We start from the raw sequence: 20506 nt of genomic DNA, 5'->3' as shown, positions 1-20506 counted from the left end.
GGAGGTTTAGATTGGATATTAGGAAAAAATTCTTCACCAAAAGGGTTGTCAAGCATTGGACCAGGCTGCCCAGGGAAGTGGTTGAGTCACCATCCCTGGAGGTACTTAAAAGATGTGTAGATGCGGTGCTTAGGGACATGGTTTAGTGGTGGACTTGGCAGTGCTAGCTTAACAGTTGGACTCAATGATCTTAAAGATCTTTTCCAACCTAAACAATTCTATGATAATTCTATAATGATTCTATGAAACTGGTCTGCTTGGCAATTCTGGGAAAATCTTCCTCACACAAGGAGAATCCAAAGGCGGTAGCAATCCTTTTCATTCCCAGTATCTGGTCCTGGCCAAAGGAACATAGCACAGAGGTGAAACCAAAAGACTTGACACTATGGCTGTGGCATAGACCCAGCAACTGGTGGGAAGCCCAGCAGAGGAGGCTGCCTCCCACAGTGTCACCAAGGAATTCTAAGAGCTCTAACAGAGAGGGAACCCACACATGGTGGCCTCAACTTCAAGGCATTTTCATCTCTCCCAAAAGCAACTGTGCCTGTGCCAGATATGACTCCTTCCACTAACAGGCAAGACTACCCTCTTCCTAACCCCACGGGCCTCCCCCAGACATAAAAGAGTAGCTCGGAAAGGCATGCCCTTCTAAAGGGGCAGATAGGCTTGACCCAAGAGTTTCTTCTTCCCCACAGCCGTACGTATCAGGAGGGGTGCACAGTGCACCCATCAAGGAAGAGCTGGGTGAGATGCCAAACCTCTTTATGTTGCTCATAGCTTATCATCATGATCCTCTCATGGTTGAGGTATTTGTTCCATTCCACTAAACAGTCAAAGTAGGATCCCCAGGCCACTGCAAACAAAGAAGAAACATAGCTGTGTAGGCTATTCCCCAAAACAGGCCCTTACCAAATCAGAGGAGTCAGCCCAGACAGCTCTCTAAGCGTGGTGTCAGGATGGTGAAGTGAGGACCAGCTCAACATGTCTTTTCTTTTGGCTGAGGTCAATGCAGGATCCCCCAGCTCTGGCCAGTAGGTTGCACTGAACCACAAGCTCTATTGTGGGAACGGAAAAGTCAGGCTAAAGCTTTCTCATGATCTCCCATTCAGAGTTAGAGACAAAAGAAACCGATTCTCTGGTACTCCCTGTTTCAGCCATAGCATGGGCCTGTCTCTCTGTTCTGGGAGTGCCTTGGTAAGGTATATTGGGGTAGAATTCCCATGCACAGGGTCCTGTGTATGCCCCTCATGTAAGGAGGAATGCCAGAGGATGCAGGGCAAAGTACATTTCCCATTCATGAAGGCTGCAAAGTTCTCATCCCAGGAGGCGAAGGATGGCAGCACTGGCATGTTGTTGTAGAAGTGGTAATAGGAGACAGACGTGTCTTTGGGGTTCCAAACTAGCACAAGGATCTGGAGGAAGAAAACACATAATTTGCTTCTGATTTGGTGACTGACCAAAATGCCATCTTCTCAACACATCACATGTCCACTAACACCCACCCAGACTGTACAATGCTGGTCTAATTGCTTTTCTTGAGCAAGAAATCAGAGCTTTGGCAGGCCACTTGCTGCTAATGTGAGCTTCAGGGTGAAAACAAGAAGCTTTTCAGTGATGCCCTTGGGACATAGTACTGAGCTAGCTCCAATCCAGAGAAATGAGCTCGTGGGCTACTGAACAGGAGACCCACAAGCAGGCTATGGGTGCACCCTTGCTTCTCTCTGCAGAAATTCACATTGAAGACTATCTTAGCCCCAGCCTGTGGTGGGCTTTCCACAGGTACCCTGGTCTTGGAGGCAAGTTAAAGCAAACAGAATAACTGCTTGCCCTGCTCAGTTTTCTGACACAAACCTGGAAGCATCTTTCTGAAGGAAAACTGAAGGGGCAGTGACACCCAGCGACAAGCCCACTGACAGTAACCTCCTGAGTCAGCAAAGCTGCTGCTGGGAAAGGATGTTTGTTCATAGCCTCAGCACACAGCACTCTGCCTCTTCAACCTTGGAAATGTGCCTGTGCATTGACCAACCCAGGTGAAAGTGCAGGAAACACCTCTCACAGACAGAGGAAAGCTAATTTGGGGTGGAAAAGTTTTTGCAGTGTGATGCAAAGAGAAGACACACCTTAGCCTTGCTTTGGAGAATGGATGGGGGCAGGAGATGAGGTGACAGATGGGTTAGTATAATTCTTCTGGAAGGCAGTTTCTTCATCCTCTATAAAGCAAGTGGGAAGAAATGTGACGGGACAGAAGTAGCTTATTCAGTGACATGTGCCTTTTCAGGAATTGTGGGTAATATGAAAAGGTGACACCAGAGAAGAAGGATCTTATCCCTTGGAAAACCCACAGGGACACACTGGTGTTGTAGGCTTTTGCCAGCCTCTGCCACAGAGCACCATTTCACATGAGACAGGCCTGAGGACAGCACACCCAAGAGAAAGGTCTTATTGATCAAACCCACTGGGTCCAGGGCTGGAGCCCCCTGTGGCTTCTCAGCACTGTCTGGGCTCTGAGGCCATGGCGTTGGGACACCAAGGACAATAGCACATGCTACTTGTGCAGACCATAGCTGTTGTTAAGGCTCTAGGCTCTCCATTACCTGTGAGATCAGCCATAGTCTTTCAGCTAATACTACCTGTAAGAAGAGCAGTGCCAACATTTTCAGTCCCTGCCAACCTCATATATCCCAGGATCTCCAAATTCTAGACATGGAAATATCTCTAGCTTCTTTTCAGCATTTATTCTCTCTTTCATTCCTTCTTCTGTATATTTGGCATCTGTTGATTCCAACTCCCTCACCATTTGGTCAAGCCAGTTGGTTCCTGAGAGGATAAAGACACCATCCATTCTGGACTGCACATTTGCACTTTTTCGTGTCAACCTGGCTGACGGTATCCTGTCAAACTGTTTCACATTTGTGAACAAGTTTGGCTCTATATTGTGTCTTAGCCTGTCAACAGGTGGGTGTGCTCCTTTTAGCTGGGACAAAGTTAATTTTCTTCATAGTAGCTGGTATGGGGCTGTGTTTTGGATTTGTGCTGAAAACAGTGTTGATAATACAGGGATGTTTTCATTATTGCTGAGCAGTGCTTACACAGAGTCAAGGCCTTTTCTGCTTCTCAAACTGCCCCACCAGCGAGTAGGCTGGGGGGCCACAAGAGGCTGGGAGGGGACACAGCTGGGACAGCTGACCCCAACTGACCAAAGGGACATCCCATACCATATGATGTCATGCTCAGCAAAAAAAGCTGGGGGAAGAAGAAGGAAGGGGGGACGTTCGGAGTTACGGTGTTTGTCTTCCCAGGTGACTGTCATGCATGATGGAGTCCTGCTTTCCTGGAGATGACTGAACACCTGCCTGCCGGTGGGAAGTAGTGAATGAATTCCTTGTTTTGCTTTGCTTGCACTCACAGCTTTTGCTTTACCTATTAAACTGTCTTTATCTCAACCCACGACTTTTTTCACTTTTACCATTCTGTTTCTCTCCCCCATCCCATTGTGGGGGGAGTGAGTGAGCGGCTGTGTGGGGCTTAGTTGCTGACTGAGGTTAAACCATGACACCGGGCAATAATCAACACAGGTATGCCAAAAGCCAACAGGGACAGAGCTGTCAGCCAGACATTGTGGAGTGCTACCCTGCTCGCTTCAGAAGCACACCCCTTCCCTCAGTGGAAACAGAAGCAGACCTCTATTGCTCTTTCCAGCTCTGGCACTTTTTGGTCACCTCAAACTACTCCCTGTGGAAATTACTCAAGAGCAGTGGAGCTCCCAGCACAGGGCCAACTGAGTCATCCCTTGGCTGTTTCTGCTCTCTTTCCACAGTGCTGTCTTTGGGAACACTCTGTTCCCTCCTCCTGACCAGCTTCAGTTTACAGCCTTTTCATGACCAACACAGTTTGGCCTCATTCCCAGCCTCCAGCTAGGCTTCCATAACTGGCAGCAGAAGGGGTCATCAACCAAACCACCAGACCATCAAGCTCCTGTCACCATCTTTGCACCAGGCTTCGCTGTCTTGGCCTCTGCAACCTGGCAAAACTGGTGTGTGAGGGACTGGCCTTGGAGGCCCGAGTCTCAGTTTTCAACACCACCTGGGATGTGTAGGTAGACCCCTGTGGAGGCGCCTTTCACTCTTTCTTTCTTTCACACCCTTGAATAAAGTATGGGTCTTGTCCACTACCCATATATCAAACCCACAGAGAGCTCCACACTCCTGTGCATCACATCCTTGTCTCTTTCTTCATAAACGGATATTAGACACTTAGTAAACCTATACACAAGCTTAATTAAACATGAGGAAGTGTCAAATCAAAAGCACAACTGTTAAGACCTGGAAGATTGCTTACAGTTACCTACAAAGAATCATTTAAAATTATTTTTCTGGTCTTGCAAAATGCAGAACCATCAAAATAGACCATTTTATTGAAAATATTTTCTCTAGCAGTGCTATTTTACTCACAAAAACTGGAGACACCATTCATATATTATGCCTACTGCCAGCTTTGTTACTGTTTTCAGTTTTCTGTCCATGTGTTTACTCTGAGTTGCAAAGGAAAATCTCCTCCCATTTGCCAATACTAAAGAGTAACAGCATCAAGAAATTAGCATTTTTCCTCCTGCCTCCAGAGCCAGCTGCCTGAATCCTGAGGAAGCCAGATCACTGTAACACCTCAACATGAAATCTAACAACTTGTCACCTGAGCCACTGGGACACGGGTGCCTCTGGGTCCTTTAACCCTTGGACCCTGATCTCTGCTCATGAGTGGGGCCCTCGATGCTGTCACAGCCATCTGGCAGACTGCTTAGGAGCTGCAAAGGTGAGGGCTCAGAGCAGCCCTGTCCCTCAGGAGAGGATCAGAGGAACCAGGTGTCCTGAGGGTGCCAGGAGTCCCAGTCCCAGCGCTGTCTGCCCAGCAGCCGAGTGTCTCGGGGTAAGCAGGTGACCCCACAGGAAGGCTGTACGACTGTGGCACAGCTCACATGGTCCCCAGGGAAAACTCTGAGTTGTTCAATTCATCTACATGAAAATCTGTCTTGGATGGAAATGCTGTTGGCAGGAGCATTTGCAGTACAACACAAAGAGAAGGTTCACCTTAGCCGAAGATTCACCTTAGCCTTGTTTTGGAAAATGGATTGGGGAAAGGACATGAGGTGGGAGATGGGTTAGTATAATTTTTCTGGTTTCTTCATCATCTTTAAAGCAAATAGACAGAAATACAATGTAAGCATTGGAAATGGAAATATATCATTTCAGGAATCATAGGTAACAAAACAGACTAGACAAGAAAGAAAGATACTTTTTTTTTTTGGACAATTGGTAAGGAACTAGCAATGATAAAGTTTGAAAACCAGTGCTATTGTGTCAGTCAATATGACTTTCTAGTCCTCCCCCCGTACTGCTAAAGTATCAAGCATGCTTATCTTCTCCCTGCCAGATGCTTCCTTAAATTTCTCTGCAGCCTCCCTAAGCAGCATTCTCCAGTTTAGACTGATCTGCAACCACAGGCTGTAATAGTTATTGCCTGTGTCTTAGGTATGATCCTCCTGTTACTGTAAACCAGAATAAGATCTAACCTTTTTTTTTCCAGCACTTTCACCATGTTAGCCCTTGCTGAGTGTGATTCCTCAGGTCTTTTCATGCCAACTGCTGCTTGACTAGTTTGCCCCCATTAAGTACTTGTGCCTTTGGTTTCTCTTTTCTAAATGTAGCATTTTACACTTACCTTTCCTGAACTTCATGATTGCCAATCTTCTTCTCAATTTATTATGATGTTTTGAATTGTTTCCCCATTTTCCCCAGTACTTTCTCCAGCCCTCTGTTCTGATCCCCAGACTTAAAAGTTAGCCATATATGATACAGATAATAGTCTGTCCACCAGTGTTAAGAACAATGTTGAATATGACCAAGACTCACCACTAAAGGATATTGCTTTAATTGTCCTCCCAATTTTGCTGTCATCCAGTATATGCAGTTTGACCATAAGCACACTATTGCAACCAAGTTCATAACAGACATGTAAGCAAGTGGATATTCCTGAAAGTATTGCTGCTGATGACCCTGCTTCTGGATGCCTTTTGTAACTGTTGTATGAATTTCTAGGAACACAAATCTACTTTCAGTACTTTAATTTCATTTCTATAACCACATTTGTAAGTTGCCATCTCCACATATGAAGCCATAAGTTTGTTGATCTAGATTGTGTCTCTTTTGTCATATAATTTCAGAACCTCTCTGATGCTGTCATCTATTGTATCTTCTGTCTATGGCTTATTCAAGAGGTAAGTTTTCTTTTAAAGAAGGAACATGAACAGCTTTGACATAGTTTATACTTACCACCTTGTTATCCTCAAAATGTTTCACGGTTGGTTGCTTGGTCATTTTTGTAAGTAAATTTCCAGGTATCGAGTTAAGATGACTGCTCTATTTTGATTCTTCTTTCTCACGTTATTAAACACAGCTATTATGTATGTCCTCCTCCAGGCATCTGGTACCTTTCTGGATTCTTACAGATAATTTCTAGTTGTTCAAAGGTGGCTTGTGTCAGGACTTTCAGATGCTCTGCTTTTGAATCCATTCATTTTTTAAAAAAATTTAAGTATTATTTCTAGCATTCCTATTTCTTTGCAAAACTCTGCATTTCTCCATGTCCAGGCAGAATTAACCAGCTTTAGAAGAACAAAGCAAAAAGTCATTGAATACTTTACTCTTTCCTATTGTATCTTTTATTTTTACTTCTTATCTGCTTAGGTGATGGATCTATAAATTGGGTGTGGTTTTTTCCGGTTTTTAATTCAACTATACTTAAAGAACCATATTTTGCTATTTTTCCAGAACAGGTGGCTGAAGTGCAGTTGGTCGCTGGACAGGTCCACAGTGCCAAATACCAATGCCAGTACAAAATAGGTGAGTATAGTAATGTCTTGCACCATCACCCTTGACAATCCCATTTTCTCACTAGAGCCAGTTTCAGCGAATTTCGGCATCTTCAGTTTCAGAGAATTTCCAGTTATGGAAATTAATCTATGTCAGTGTTTAAGTATTGATTTAAGTTAAAGCTTAACTGTAGGCACACATGTAAATCAAGAATGAACAGAGGGAATGCTAACTGTAGTTTTGTGGTAAGAGCGCTCCACTAGTATTAATGGTGGGAAACATCATCTTCTATATTCACTACATTTTCTTTTCCCATTTTATGGCTGGAGCATGGAAAACATAAAAGCAGTTTCAGATTATGGGCTGGTGTTAACAGGCAAGATCCACTCAGAGGCACTGCTTTTATAGAATCATAGAACAGCCCAGGTTAGAAGGGACCTTGAAACATCATCTGGTACAACACTTCATAGGAAAGGGGGCTTAGATGAGATTATTGCATCTTGAAAACCTCCAGTGATGAGGACTCTACCACATCGCTGGGGAGGTTGTTCCGGTGAATGATTGTTCTCACTGTAAAGAATTTATTTCTTATATCGAGATGAAACCTCTCCTGGTACAACTTGTTAACACCAGCCCATAATCTGAAATCCATCCTGAAATTCTGCATTCAGAGAGATTAAAACCCCTAAGAATGCTGATCGCCATTCCCCTTCATTCTCCTCCCTCTAGCTTTGATGCAGTTTGTGCTGAAGTCATGGGGAAGATATCCTTTGTCATTAATTAAGGTTGTGTCAGATCCATATTTTTGCTAGTGATCTTTTCTGTGAAGACGTTGCCCGATTTGAAACATTTTTGCAAAAAAAAAATTTCTACATACTAAATAATTATAAGTAGTCCAAAAAGACTGAATTTGGCTAGAAAGAGTAAAGGGGCATTTCCTTCCAGGTGACAGCTACTGAAACAGGGCCGTTAAGTTTACCTGAATACGGTTAGTTGCCATCTTATTCAGCAAATGAGTGTAGCCAAAGCAAGCCAAAGATCTCACCTTTAAAACAAAAGCCTATTATTCATCATTGTCACTGTAAAGGCTGCTGCAACGTGATTATTACAGTAATTCTAAGGCACTTGGATCATTTGATCTAGCTTTCTAGTATATAGCATTCATATGATCTGAGAGTGCATTGGAAAGCTCTTGCTCTAACCACATTTGATTACTCTTCAGGCTTTACAGTACACTTCATACTTTAACTTTGTTCCCAGTTTAGTTCCTCCTATATGTTCTTCAAATGCTTTGTCCATTTTCTCATTCTGATCTTCACTGAAAAGATTCTTCCAGTCACTTATACCACCTTCAAAGAAGCAAAGAAACTCTTGAAAAACAAGAAATTTTTTTTTTTATTATTCTATAGATCTGTCATTCTTATTCCATTGTACACTAAATGGAGTTGATCCATTTTTCAAGACAAAACTTCACTCGTTTTTGCACCAATATAATTTTGTGAAGTCAGTGGAGCTACAGATCTGTGAAACTGCTATAATGCAAAAGAACATACTCCTCTTCAGGTGACTGTGTCCAAAAAAGCAGCCTAAAGTCCTGTTTCCCTGCAGCTCTCTACTCCAGTCAGTTATGACTGACAAGGTGGAAGATCATGAAGGCTTGATTAAGAATCATCTGGCAGGAGGCAGAGCTGGGTTTCTGCTCCCTTGGCAGCTTGAGTTTTTATCCAGTGACTTCTTTAATGTAAAATGCAGAAATAGATTCTGAGAGCCAGGTTGGCCCTCTCATGTCTGCGTCCCCTACACCACACTGCAAAAGTAGTTCCCTTTTGTTTCCCCTTCTCTATGTACCTGACTCTTGCATGCTTGGCGTACTTCTAACCCGTAAGTCTGAACAGGGGGTTGGCAGTGGCCCTTTCAGGAGATCCTACACCCTCCTAAAAAGTGTGATCATGCCACTCAGGCTGAGTTTGGCCCAGTTTTGCCTGCTCAGGCAGGCCTCTAATGGCTGAAAAATCAGTGATCTTGGTGCAGAGGTGGAGAGGAGTTCAGACACATGACAGTTCCTCCTTCCTGCCAGTCATCTGTGGGCCTCTAAAATTTGCTGTGTGGTTGCTTCTCCTGTGCTGTCTGCAGCCTGCTGCCAGAGCCTTGCTGGGTCACTTCCTCACCAGTGCTCCTTGACTGGTCTTCTCAAGCATAACAGTGATATAACCTGCTTGATACTAATCTGTAATGCTAATATGTGCGCAAAAAAGAAGCAAAGGATGGATGGGTGGCCCAGGTTCTTAGGAGTGTGACATTTCTACCTCTGGACCTCTTGGAGCTTCCTACCTTTGCGAAAGAGAACATTGCCAAATGCCCCATGGGTCTTCTGCGCATTCTTCTTCATTGACTGGAAGCTGCTCCTCTCTGCCACGCTCTGAAGCTCTTTCTCAGTCAGGGAAATCCCAAGGAAAGCAGCTATGTTTTCCACACCCAGGACCGGATTCTGAAAAAAGGAATGTAGCATAACACATGACATTTGAACAAATTACAGTGCTTTCTGAGGTGTTGGCGCTTCCCTACATCTCTCTGCTGGCTACATATATAGAATATTCATAGAGTTCAGTAGGACTGGAGTAGTACATAGTGGTTCTCTTCTCCATAATTATTTCAGAGAGATATGAGCTGTCTGCCTATAGATCACAAAAGATTGCACGTGATTTACAGTTGAGCAAAATCTACACTGTTGAATACATAAAAGCTCCCCCAAAAAAGTTACTGGGGATTTTGATTTACAGTGATTTGGGCTTATATCACAGCTAAAGAGAAAACAAGAATCATTTTCACAAACAAAATTTTAAAAAGGCTTTTAAGTTTGCATTTCACCTTTGCTTCTCTTAAAAAAGGAATCTATCTCATACAGTATCACGCAGTTTGAATACACTACATGAATATAATGGTTAATTGGTTTAGGAACAAATGCTCTTTGAAGTATAAAATATTTGTAACTATTGGTAACCTCACCTTTTTTAGCTCTTCGTAAGTTATTGTCATAACATTTTCATCATCAGCATATTTGTTCCATTCAGAAAGGTGTTCAAAGTAGCATCCCCAGGGCACTAAATAAACCAAAAGAATCCTAAGATGAAGCACAAATGAAGACTATACAAGCTCCTTATGAAATAAATCAATTTTTACTCCTTAACTTGATCCCTCAGCCATGGGCATTATTAATCATGTCTATGCCAGAGTTTACACCCTTCTATGGGAATTATGGGGTTTTGCTCCAGGCTGTTCTGACACATGCACATGTTTCAGGCATATGATACAATTTGTAAGTCGGTACGGTAAAACTTGTTAGCATTTCAAGACAGATGTGAGTCCACCGAAGAGCTATCAGTACTCAAACGATCTTGCAGACTCCCTCAATCCAGTTTAAAACCTTGTTTAGCCCTCCTTCTGCTGGCCATGTGATATGCCAAATTGAAGAATTTATGCAGTTTTAAACTAGTAGGATTATTTTCTTTCTTTTTTAATGCATTAGACTTAGTCCAAATCATTCCTCTGGTCCAATTTGGCATGTAGGTGTTCAGGCATCTGCGTGGGCACAAGATGATGGACATTGGAGAGAAAGGGTGAAGGGGATCCAAGATAGAGATAAGGAGGAACTGCTTCTTCCAGAGAAAATATCAGTTTGTGCAAGTTAAAGCAGTTTGTGGAAGTGCAGTTTTGATAAGGATTTATCCTCAGGCAGTAAGACAAGTACTGTAAACGTTAGTTCAAATTTCTAACTTTCTGTCTTTAGTCTCTGCTTTTGTACTGTAAACCAAAAAATCCTAGTGAAGCTGATTTACAAAGTGCAAGGTTTTTAGACAAAGTCAAAGCATTGAATAATTGACACAGACAGAAGAATATACTGTACTTTTCTTCGTCATGAAAGCTACGAAGAAATCATCCCAGGTCTCATAGGAGGGAAGAGGAGACATGCCATTGGAAAAATGGTAAAAAGATGTAGCTACATCTTTTGGATTGCGAATCAGCAACAATATCTAGAAAAAAAATAAAATATTTTATTTGTAGAGAAAGACATAACAGACTATAGTATGAAGAAAACAATAATCTACTTTATAATTACAGTTTGGGGAATATACTACTTGCAGAAGTAGCAATTTCATTCTAAATTCAGAAGGTGAAGTATTTCACTTTGCTTCAGTAGCTGGTGAAGATGATTGCCTAAAATTATTAAAATATCTTTTACAGATCAATCAAATCAATTATGCAGAATCTAAGTATGTTTTGCTTGATACAAGCATCATTCATCATTTAAGTAGTGTGGAAAAATCACAAAAAAACAAATTCTCTCTGAAACTTGACACACTGAAGCCCTCACTTACTACAACACCATAAAATGCTTCCCATAGGAAATTGTGTCAAAATACATTTTACTCCTGGAGGATTTGTTCCACCCGCCATCTCGCTTGTGGAGACTGACACAAAGGTGTCAATAAGGATGAACTGAGATTAAGTGAGATGAATGGCAGTACTTAAACAAGTATGTAGAAATGGCCAGGCTAAACACTTAAGTATAAGAGTGATTCTGAAAATTGGCAGAAAAGTACTAAATTGGCTTTAAAAAAAAATCTGTTGGTGTGTTTTCTTTCAAGACATTAAAATCAGTACTCACCTTGGCTTTATTTTTGAAGATAGACTTGGGAAGATTTTCAGGAAGGAGATGAGTAAATATAACTCTTGGAGAAGGTAATTTGTTCATTCGCTTTAAGAATTGGAAGGAGGAAAGTGGACAGTTCAGTTAGTACAAGTATTCTATTCATCAGCCTATGATGAAATATTGCCTTGCTAAACTTATCAACAGTTATTGGCTGATAGAAGTACTTATTTTTTGTGAGTGTTATCCTGGGATCGTAGTGGACTGCTCTGAGTAGTTCTAATCTTCAAAAGCCCCTGAGAATAAGCGATTGGAAAAAGATTATCCATTGCTAATTCTCTTCAGTGATAATGAATTTAACATGTTCTGTTAGACAAGGGATCAAATCTAAAGGTAAGATGCAGACTCTAACTGGGGTATGTGAAAGCTGAAGGATCTCAAGGAGAGAGAGAAGGGGTAAGGAGCAAGAGCTAGTAAAAGAGACAAAAGCCAGTATTTCAGTATTTGACATTTCATGAAACTCTTCTTAAATACAAGACATGCTACGTTGAATTTCTGCAGTTCTTGAGTATCTAATGAGTATGTGCTCCTCTCAAGCCCTCTGAAGTGTCCATTTATCCCCCAGCACTTGGCAATGCAGATGAGATTCATCCTGACCAGACGCCACATGCAGAGAAGTGCGACAGTTCTTATAAAACAGTGGAATATTTCACGCACCATATATTCAGTATTTGAAGCACAAAATTTTGACAACTTTCATACATATTCTGTGCCCACCTCATATTTTCCAGTATCTCCAATTTCGAGGTAGGGGAACTCTTCTAGTTCTTCGTCATTCACGCTGCTTTCTTTATTCTGCATCTTCTTTTCAAATATGGCTACCAGATCACTTAAGATTTGACCTACCCAGTTTGTGCCTGAAAGGGGAAAAATACAGAATTTTTTGTAAAACCTTCAGAATAAACAGAAATGGATTCACCAGGAAAGCCAAGAGGTAGGTAGTACTACCAGGTGAGTTGCCTGGTCTCCTTTCATGTGATACAATCACAGCTGACTAACTGGACAATCGCTTCTCAGGCAAAGGTAGGACACCTTTGCTCTTTATAAGGATACATTCCTCCAACTCGAATGGCTCAGTACATCATAAATTAACTTGTATATTGTAAATTAACTTGTATATTGTAAATTAACTAATAAAGGAGAAGAACCACTAAGATTCAAACAGGAAAACACATATTAATGTAATAAATTTCTAGTGTGACAAATATAAGGGGGATTGGGGTGATAAACCTGTACCTCAAAACCTAGTATATTATATATTTTTTCTGACGTGCTGCACAGGATTATCTTGGGAGGAAAGATGGGTCACAGAACTTCAACACAGGAGCAGAACTAGATCTGAAAAATGTGCCGTATGTGCTCATTTTCTTCACCAATAGGCAAAAATTCTCTAAAGTGATATTTCCTATACAGATTTATTATATTTTTCTTCAAAACACAAAAAAAAGAGCCTGTAGAGAACTCCCATCTTTAGTTTACCATTTCCTGACTTCTGGACACTGGGTTCCTACATCTTTGTCACTACAGTCTTAATAACTGCATTCTGGTGCATAGCATTTCTTCAAAAAGAAAACATGACAAAAAAGCAAAAACTTTACAATCCTGTCAACTGTGACTATCTACTGTGAGACAGTGTGAATCCAATTGCTGGAGGAGAGAAACAGCTACGTTAAAATGGGTATGAGACACATCTAATCCAAACCTGTAGCTCTGATATGGGCCAGTATAGGCTGCTTTCAGGCAGAAGGAGCAAAGATGTAGGGTAAACTCGCAACCCTAACAAAGATCTCCTCTTGATTTCCCAATAGTCAAAGATCAGTGTGATCACTTCAAGTGTTACAAAAATAATGTTTTGATAGTTACGGATTTCAGATATTCTTGACATCTATGTGAAATAAACTAAAGAGTATGCAGCACGGCATGTGAAGGTACCAAAAGCTGCATTCTTTGTGAAAATAGAAAGCTATTAACTTTACAAATATAAACGTGAGAGCAGATCCTGCAATATCAGGAGATCTAGTTATCTCTGGTGTGAGAACTGTATTTTAGTTCTCTCTCATTTGTGCATTTAACTTCATGACTATAAACAGTAAAGATAACAAAAACCTTTACATGCTACAGAAAAGAAAATCAGATGTCTTTTTCTCAGTCATTTGAAAAATTCCCTATATAAAATCTTCATAATTAACTTCGTTGTGCTTTTTGAGAACAAAATTAGTTCTACAAAATTTTTTGAAAATTCTAAATACTGTTATTTATTATAATATATAATATTATATATCATATAATATAATTTAGATATATTTAGTACAAACCTACTTATTTGCCATTACATTATTTATGAAGAAAGCAAACTATATTCACCAGATTTAGGGTATCCTGCCAAAATGATATCATCACTTCTGACTTCAAGGGACTCCATGGCTCTGAATACTTCAGGACTGCAAAAAGTAACAGGGTAGAGAATCCCCTTGTAAGAAAAAAGCAGTTCGTCACGATTCATTGCGTTAGCAGTAACCATTGCCTTATCTATTATATCAGCAAATTTTTTCCTGGACTTCTCCATTCTTCTCTCTCTCTCACACACAAGCTCCGTCACAGTGTGAAATGCTATGCAGAAAAAGAGAGCCACAGATTACCTTTTAATAGGGGGTTGGGTTTTTCTTTGACCCTGTGAGCAATAATTGACTACTCTTTCTGAAACTGTAAAGAAATACGCAACTCCAGTCAAAGACCTTAAGTCATTTGAACCTTTTGAAATCAACAGAAGTTGAACATAAGCAAACAAAAAAACCAAGAAAATGCAATTGCATTCTAGGTTAAAGGGCTTAACTAACTTCAAAATATCACGCCAAAAAAATCTGTAATTACAGCCAGAGCTTATAAATAAAATATATCAAAATAGAACAACGTGAATTGCATGCTGGGGTTTAAACGGCGCAATCACATTCCTCATGGCAGTTCTGCTCTTTCCAGTACTCACTCTGCTGGGATTTTTTTTTTGTTATATCACTCATCATTCCCACTGAAATGGGATCAAACGTGTTGGGATTGGGAGAGAAAATGTTCAGTGCACTAGCGACTGAGCTGTGGACTGTCCTGTGAGGGTGGCCGACTGCTCCCTCCAGCTGGTGCCCAGGAGGGCACATGGACACACACACTCTTTGGCCATTGTTCGGACTGCAGTACAGAGTTTGGGCTTTCTGGTGGTTACACAGAAATGACTCAATTAGATGTGTTCTTTCCTTAAAGAGCTCAATCATTGTTTAACAACTGATCAGTCATTACTGAGTTGGTAATAATATAAACTCAGCTACAATAATTAGCATTTATTATGCACTTCAGGGGACTGCACTGACCTCAGTAGAAAAACTGAAGTTAGGCTTAATATATAAGGTTTAATATTCAAGTCTCGGGCAAGAGGATGGGTCACAAGGAACAAGAAAATAGTTCCCCCAAAAAAATTCACGCCAAGCATCTAAATACCATTCTTTCTTATTTCCATCTTTTGAATGCTGCCTGTTGGGCACTTGGAGCAGGAGGACCAGCAACGGCATACCTGTATGCCTTTGCCATTTGCTCGCCCTGAGGGATTCACACCTGGTCCCTGAGGCATGCTGCAGTGCTCGCGGGATGTCCTAGCCCTACATTTTTACATCAGTTTTGTTTAGTCCATGGAAACCTTTTGCTTTTCCCTTCATCTCCTCTCTCCTGTAAAACTATGTCAATACAGAAAGACTACCTATGTGCAGGCGTCATCTGAACCAAGCGGACTCCTCCTCGATCCATTTGTTGAATGAGATCTGTGCCAAAGCACAGCCAGTTGGCACCACCTGCATCACTTCACTGACATTAGCTAAAATTTGCTGTGCCATGAAATAGCACCTTTGCTGATTCTTGAAGTGTAACCAGCCACCCTAGCAAAACAAAAAAGCAGCTTGCTATAATTTTTTTCCTTTACCTTCCCTTGGCATTAAACTGTCATGGACTGAAGCTAAGAAAATGTGTTTAATTGGTATTTTTACCTGCTGGCAAAAAAAAGGGTTGGGACAGTACGCATTCCCTAAGGAAGGAAAAAGGGGGAAAATGGTATGTAAATTATTAATGTATCTCATGCAATAGCATAGTGTTGGAATAGGATTTCTGTGATAGAAAGACAGCTCATTTCACTCCTACACTTCACTCATCACAGAATAGTCCAAAGAAACTTTGATAGAGAAAATCCAGAGGATTTCCAGTGTATATTTGCCAGAGAGGGTAGTCAGGCCAATTATTCCTTGGAGGTATGTTTTATCCTTAGGAACCAAAAAAAACAGTATTAGTGGAGAAAAACCAATTAGAAGACATAAGTCATGAGGAGGGATTTTGAGGGTAGTTAAATTTCTTGGCAAAAAAAAGCAGGATCAAGATTTAGTAATGTGAGCCTTTGATACAGCCATCTGCCACGACACCTGAGCCAGGAGATGGGAGGAGTGTACCTTGTACCATACGTGTTACACAAGAAGACGCTCTGATCCTGCCAAATACTGAACCCGGAGACTGACAGAAAACATCAGCTGATTTAAAGCAGCAGCTTTAAAAACATGGAGATTAAAAACAGATTAAAGGATTTGGTAATCTCCAGATTAATGGTATTTGTTGTTCAAGCCACCACAGTGCCTCTAAAGGTTTCTGACTTCCCATGCTTATCAGATCTGGTCTTTCCTGATTGTGGAGCTCTGCACAGCTCTCTGTGGAGGCTGGTGACCTTTTCTGTGATAGCTACAGGACACTGCCAGCTGACAGTTGCTTAGTGGACTGATCTGCTTATGCAGATCCATTCCCTGTTAAATGAAACAACAAAGCAATACCCTCAAAACTTGTGCTCTCAGGTGGTAAATGAGAAGTGGGTTTCTATAACTATTCCTATGATCTGCATTAATCTCAGTAAAACTCTGGAGAAGGCTTTCATAAATTAGTCCTCCAAAATGACTTAGTAAGATTTAAGATGGATCCATTAAGACTGATGCATTCATGAAGGTACCCTAAATCCCCCTGATCATCCATCTACAAAAAAAAAAACTCGGCGGGGAGAGACATTCCCTGGGATCCTGTGGATGAGTCCATGAAAAGTAGGGCTTAAAGTAGAATTGGCTCTACAATGAAAATGCCGTATGTGGCATTTTTCCCTTTGAATAATGTAGCATGTGCCTGATCAGAGGGGAGTCAAAGCCTCCAAAGAGGGACCAGGATGGTAAGATGTCTTAGGTTACGTGATAAAAGCTTGTCTGTACACCCAGAAAGGAGCACAGAGAAACAATGAAGGGAGACGCCAAATAATGCCTTGCCCAGATACTCCCAGGCCCAACACTGTAGCCATCAGCTTGTCAAAGGCCTGTCTACACAAGCCCAGAGGAGCACAGGGAGACAAAGGCAGGCAGGAACCCAAGTTAAGGACTCAGACAAAGGGACACCCTGTCCAGGCCCCTTCTAGGGCTGTCCCAGGCGAGCTTCAGCCCCAGTGTCCTGGTGTGAAGATGACCCTGGAGCACCTTTTGAAGACTGGCAGAGGCTGCTGCCTGGGGGTATAGGCACATTAAGGAATGCCTTTCATGATTGCACAGGACTTATTATGTCAGAAGTACATGACAGGTATAAGACAACTGCCACAAAACAAATTATTTACCAGCCTGCATGACACTATTGTTATTTACTTAAAAATACAGGAAATACTGAAACAGAGATGAAAAATAATTAATCCTCAGTACATGATCCAGGCTCATTTTCTTGACTACTCTAAAAAAACTGTTTGAGCTGGGGTCTAATCTGCTGTAAAATCTTCTAGGATCCTCCTTCATCTTTTGTTTTCCTCCTGAATTGTAGAGTCTTCTTCATGACGGTCACCTTCCCTAACCAGGACAAAGCCTATCACAACATCAGATTAGACTGCTATCCCTTGTCTGCAGAAGTATACCCAGCTCTGCCTTTCTGCTACCCAAAATTTCCCACGTCTTTTCTAAACTTTCCTCTCACAGCCTTTTTTTAGCCTCAGCTTTGCTGTCTCTGGAGAGTTTGCACTCTCTTAATCCTCTCTCTGGAACAAGGTAGGAAATAAGCAATTTTCCACAGCTTTCATCATCTCTATTAATGTATTGGCTAGTTGCCAAAGTACAGATGCAAAGGTTAACTGCCCTCTCCCTCCTGTTAATACTCCATTAGGTAATAAGAAAGAACATGCCAGTAAATACAGAGAATTTCATAACACACAATGCTGGAGAAATCATCTTTTTATACTAATCTGAAGATGTCATCTGTATGTTAACAGACTCCTCAAACCATCACCAAAAGAGATTTATTTCCTTGCTTGTTTGTTTTATCTGATCTTTCTCAACCGTATTAGTGAAATTAATTTAAAAAGTTGGAAGTCTCTGACTAGAACTTTGTTATGAAATAAATGTGCAGATGGAGAAGTCAGGCCAGTGACCTCAAGAAGTCACCTGTTGCCTCATTATGTATCTATGCAACTTGACATTAAAAGAAGAAATGGAAGAAACAGGAAGGAGGGAGCAAAGAATGTCACGAAATGCTCACTGATGTTACGGAGGACTTTATGATTCTTGCTAATGCACTAAATGTCCTGTATTTCCTGCAAACCTGTCATTAATCCCATTATGGTCTATGCCCCTGAAATAGTTAAAGCTCTGGAGCCTTTAGTACAGAAGTAATTATGTCATACAAACAAAGTGTAATGTGGCAATACAAATGAGGCCAAATATAAAATGCAAATGTGAAGTAAGCTAAATAAAGCTGATTAAAGAGGTATCTTGAAACAGGTTATCCAGATGCATTTAAAAAATTAGTCCTGTCACATTCTTTGCAAAAAAAAAAATTGCAATTTTAATTTTCAGTATATGAATTTGAATGCACAAATCAGGATTATCAAAGCAAACACAACTTGCTCAGTAGAACATACAAGCCATCAGTGGTTATATTCCTATAGGAGCTGGAAGTGTGCAGCTCAGGTCTTAAGCATAAAGTCAAAACTGTTGGTTTTCACAGAGAGAAGATAATTTAATTCCTTGCCTGAAGATCGTATTTTAACTGTTTTGTTCACTTAACTTATCATTTAGTTTTATTCAAATATTGTAGTATTAGGACTGGAAAGTCATGCAAAAAGAACTACAGACCATTTTTCTCTGATTTTTTTCAAAACACGTTTCTCCATGGATTTTGTTGAGTCTCAGTCATGACACTGTAAATTAATCCTTTAGAAAGTTTAAAGAAGAACTGCCAGCTAATGGCCTGTGGGCTAATTCAGATGCTGGCTACCAGGCCAACGTGGGCACCACCAATAACAACCTATTTACTCTTGGCCCATGATCTACCACTTTCTTTCACCTCCTGCTGCCTTCTGAAGGACTAAGCGAGCTGACTGAGCCCCACGTGGTGTGTTGTGGAGGAGGATGAGGGCTGTGTAGTGTGTACAGCTGTACACTAGTGTGTACAGCTGTGTACAGCTGTAGTGTGTACAGCTGGAAGCAAAGCTGGGACATGAGAGGAGGACATAGGGCTTTGTATCCATACCCTCCTACCCTCATGGGGTATGGAGATGAGGTACAGGAGAGAGGAGTTGATGTAAGGGAATAGAGAGGGAAACAATAATTTGAGCATCTCTTCCCTAGAAATATCCAGTTCACAACTATCTATGGGCAGTTTAGCCAGATGGAAGATTAATGGTAGCTAGTGCAGGAACAAGAGTTAAAAGCTCAGACACCACTGTGTGGTAAGTGCTTTTCTGCTGCTTCCAGGGTGTCCTGGTTTCGGCAGGGATAGAGTTAATTTCCTTCCTAGTAGCTGGTACAGTGCTGTGTTTTGGATTTAGGAGAACAAAGTTGATAATGCACCGATGTTTTAGTTGTTGCTAAGTAGTGCTTACACTAGTCAAGGACTTTTCAGCTTCTCATGGTCTACCGACTGAGACTTGCTTTGTGTATTATTATTATTATTATTATTATTACATTATTACTATTGTTATTATTATTTTATTTCAATTATTAAACTGTTTTTATCTCAACCCACGAGTTTTTCTCACTTCTACTCTTCCAATTCTCTCCCCCATCCCACCGGGGGGAGGAAGGGGGAGGAGTGAGCGAGCGGCTGTGTGGGACTCAGTTGCTGACTGAGGTTAAACCACAACACAGGGTAAACTTAGCAGCATAGCTCTTTTTGGTAGTGTTATTGCTAACAAACCCTGAGAAACATGAGATGGCTCCATGCAGAGCTTCTCCGGATGTCTGTGCTGCATTTCCTAGTGCTCTGGGTGCAGCGCTGGACTCAGGCCGGCTTCAGCATTTGTGCTGCACTGAGCCTTAGCAAACAGTTTTTCCTAGAAGCAGCACATGGAGACCCCAGTGCAGAGACACCTAACCACTTCCTCAGGGACCAAGCTGATGCCAAACAGGCAATTCAAGCCCTGCAAGACACAGGCTAACAAAGCCACTGTCTCAGTATTGGGCTTCCCAGTATGTCTTCTGGCAGCCATATAATCAAACTTTCCCAGTCTGAACACAGATATCTCATAACTGCCTGTCTTTCCTCCCCTGCTTCATGCAGCATCTCATCATTTACAAATGACAAAATTCCTGCATTGCATTTTCTTCCCAAGCAAACCCAGTGCTCATGAATAAGGTCACAAGTGGTGTTCCCCAGGGCTCAGTTTTGGGGCTGGTCTTGTTCGATATCTTTACCAATGATCTGGATGAGGGGATCGAGTGCTCCCTCAGTAAGTTTGTAGATGACACCAAGTTGGGCGGGAGTGTTGATCTGCTCGAGGGTAGGAAGGCTCTGCAGAGGGACCTGGACAGGCTGGATCGATGGGCCGAGGCCAACTGTATGAGATTCAACAAGGCCAAGTGCCGGGTCCTGCACTTCGGCCACAACAACCCCATGCAGC

At 41.6% G+C, this 20506-nt stretch overlaps 2 protein-coding genes across 2 annotated transcripts in view; both read right to left on the bottom strand.

Annotated features, from left to right (window-relative positions):
* LOC103901001 (sulfotransferase 6B1) overlaps nucleotides 1–2842 on the bottom strand; it is a 4627-nt gene extending 1785 nt beyond the window's left edge. Inside the window, exons 1-5 of the mRNA XM_009281803.1 lie at nucleotides 2672–2842; nucleotides 2121–2210; nucleotides 1286–1412; nucleotides 759–853; nucleotides 250–337 (exon numbers count right to left, since the gene is read on the bottom strand). Coding sequence (XP_009280078.1) covers nucleotides 250–337; nucleotides 759–853; nucleotides 1286–1412; nucleotides 2121–2210; nucleotides 2672–2842 — 571 coding nt within the window. The remainder of the gene's footprint in view (nucleotides 1–249; nucleotides 338–758; nucleotides 854–1285; nucleotides 1413–2120; nucleotides 2211–2671) is intronic.
* A 5226-nt stretch (nucleotides 2843–8068) lies between these two features.
* LOC103900959 (sulfotransferase 6B1) lies at nucleotides 8069–14140 on the bottom strand. The gene is made up of 7 exons (XM_009281756.1): nucleotides 13939–14140; nucleotides 12292–12431; nucleotides 11533–11622; nucleotides 10771–10897; nucleotides 9873–9967; nucleotides 9198–9354; nucleotides 8069–8215 (listed from the first exon to the last, which is right to left on the bottom strand). Exons 1-7 carry the CDS (start codon nucleotides 14138–14140, stop codon nucleotides 8085–8087), a joined length of 942 nt encoding a protein of 313 aa, XP_009280031.1. The 3' UTR covers nucleotides 8069–8084.
* Between the last annotated feature and the right edge of the window lie 6366 nt (nucleotides 14141–20506).

This window comes from Aptenodytes forsteri, unplaced genomic scaffold, assembly GCF_000699145.1.
Source record: "Aptenodytes forsteri isolate BGI_AS27 unplaced genomic scaffold, ASM69914v1 Scaffold132, whole genome shotgun sequence".
Taxonomy (NCBI): Eukaryota; Metazoa; Chordata; class Aves; order Sphenisciformes; family Spheniscidae; genus Aptenodytes; species Aptenodytes forsteri.
This window is presented reverse-complemented; position numbering and strand designations above follow the sequence as displayed.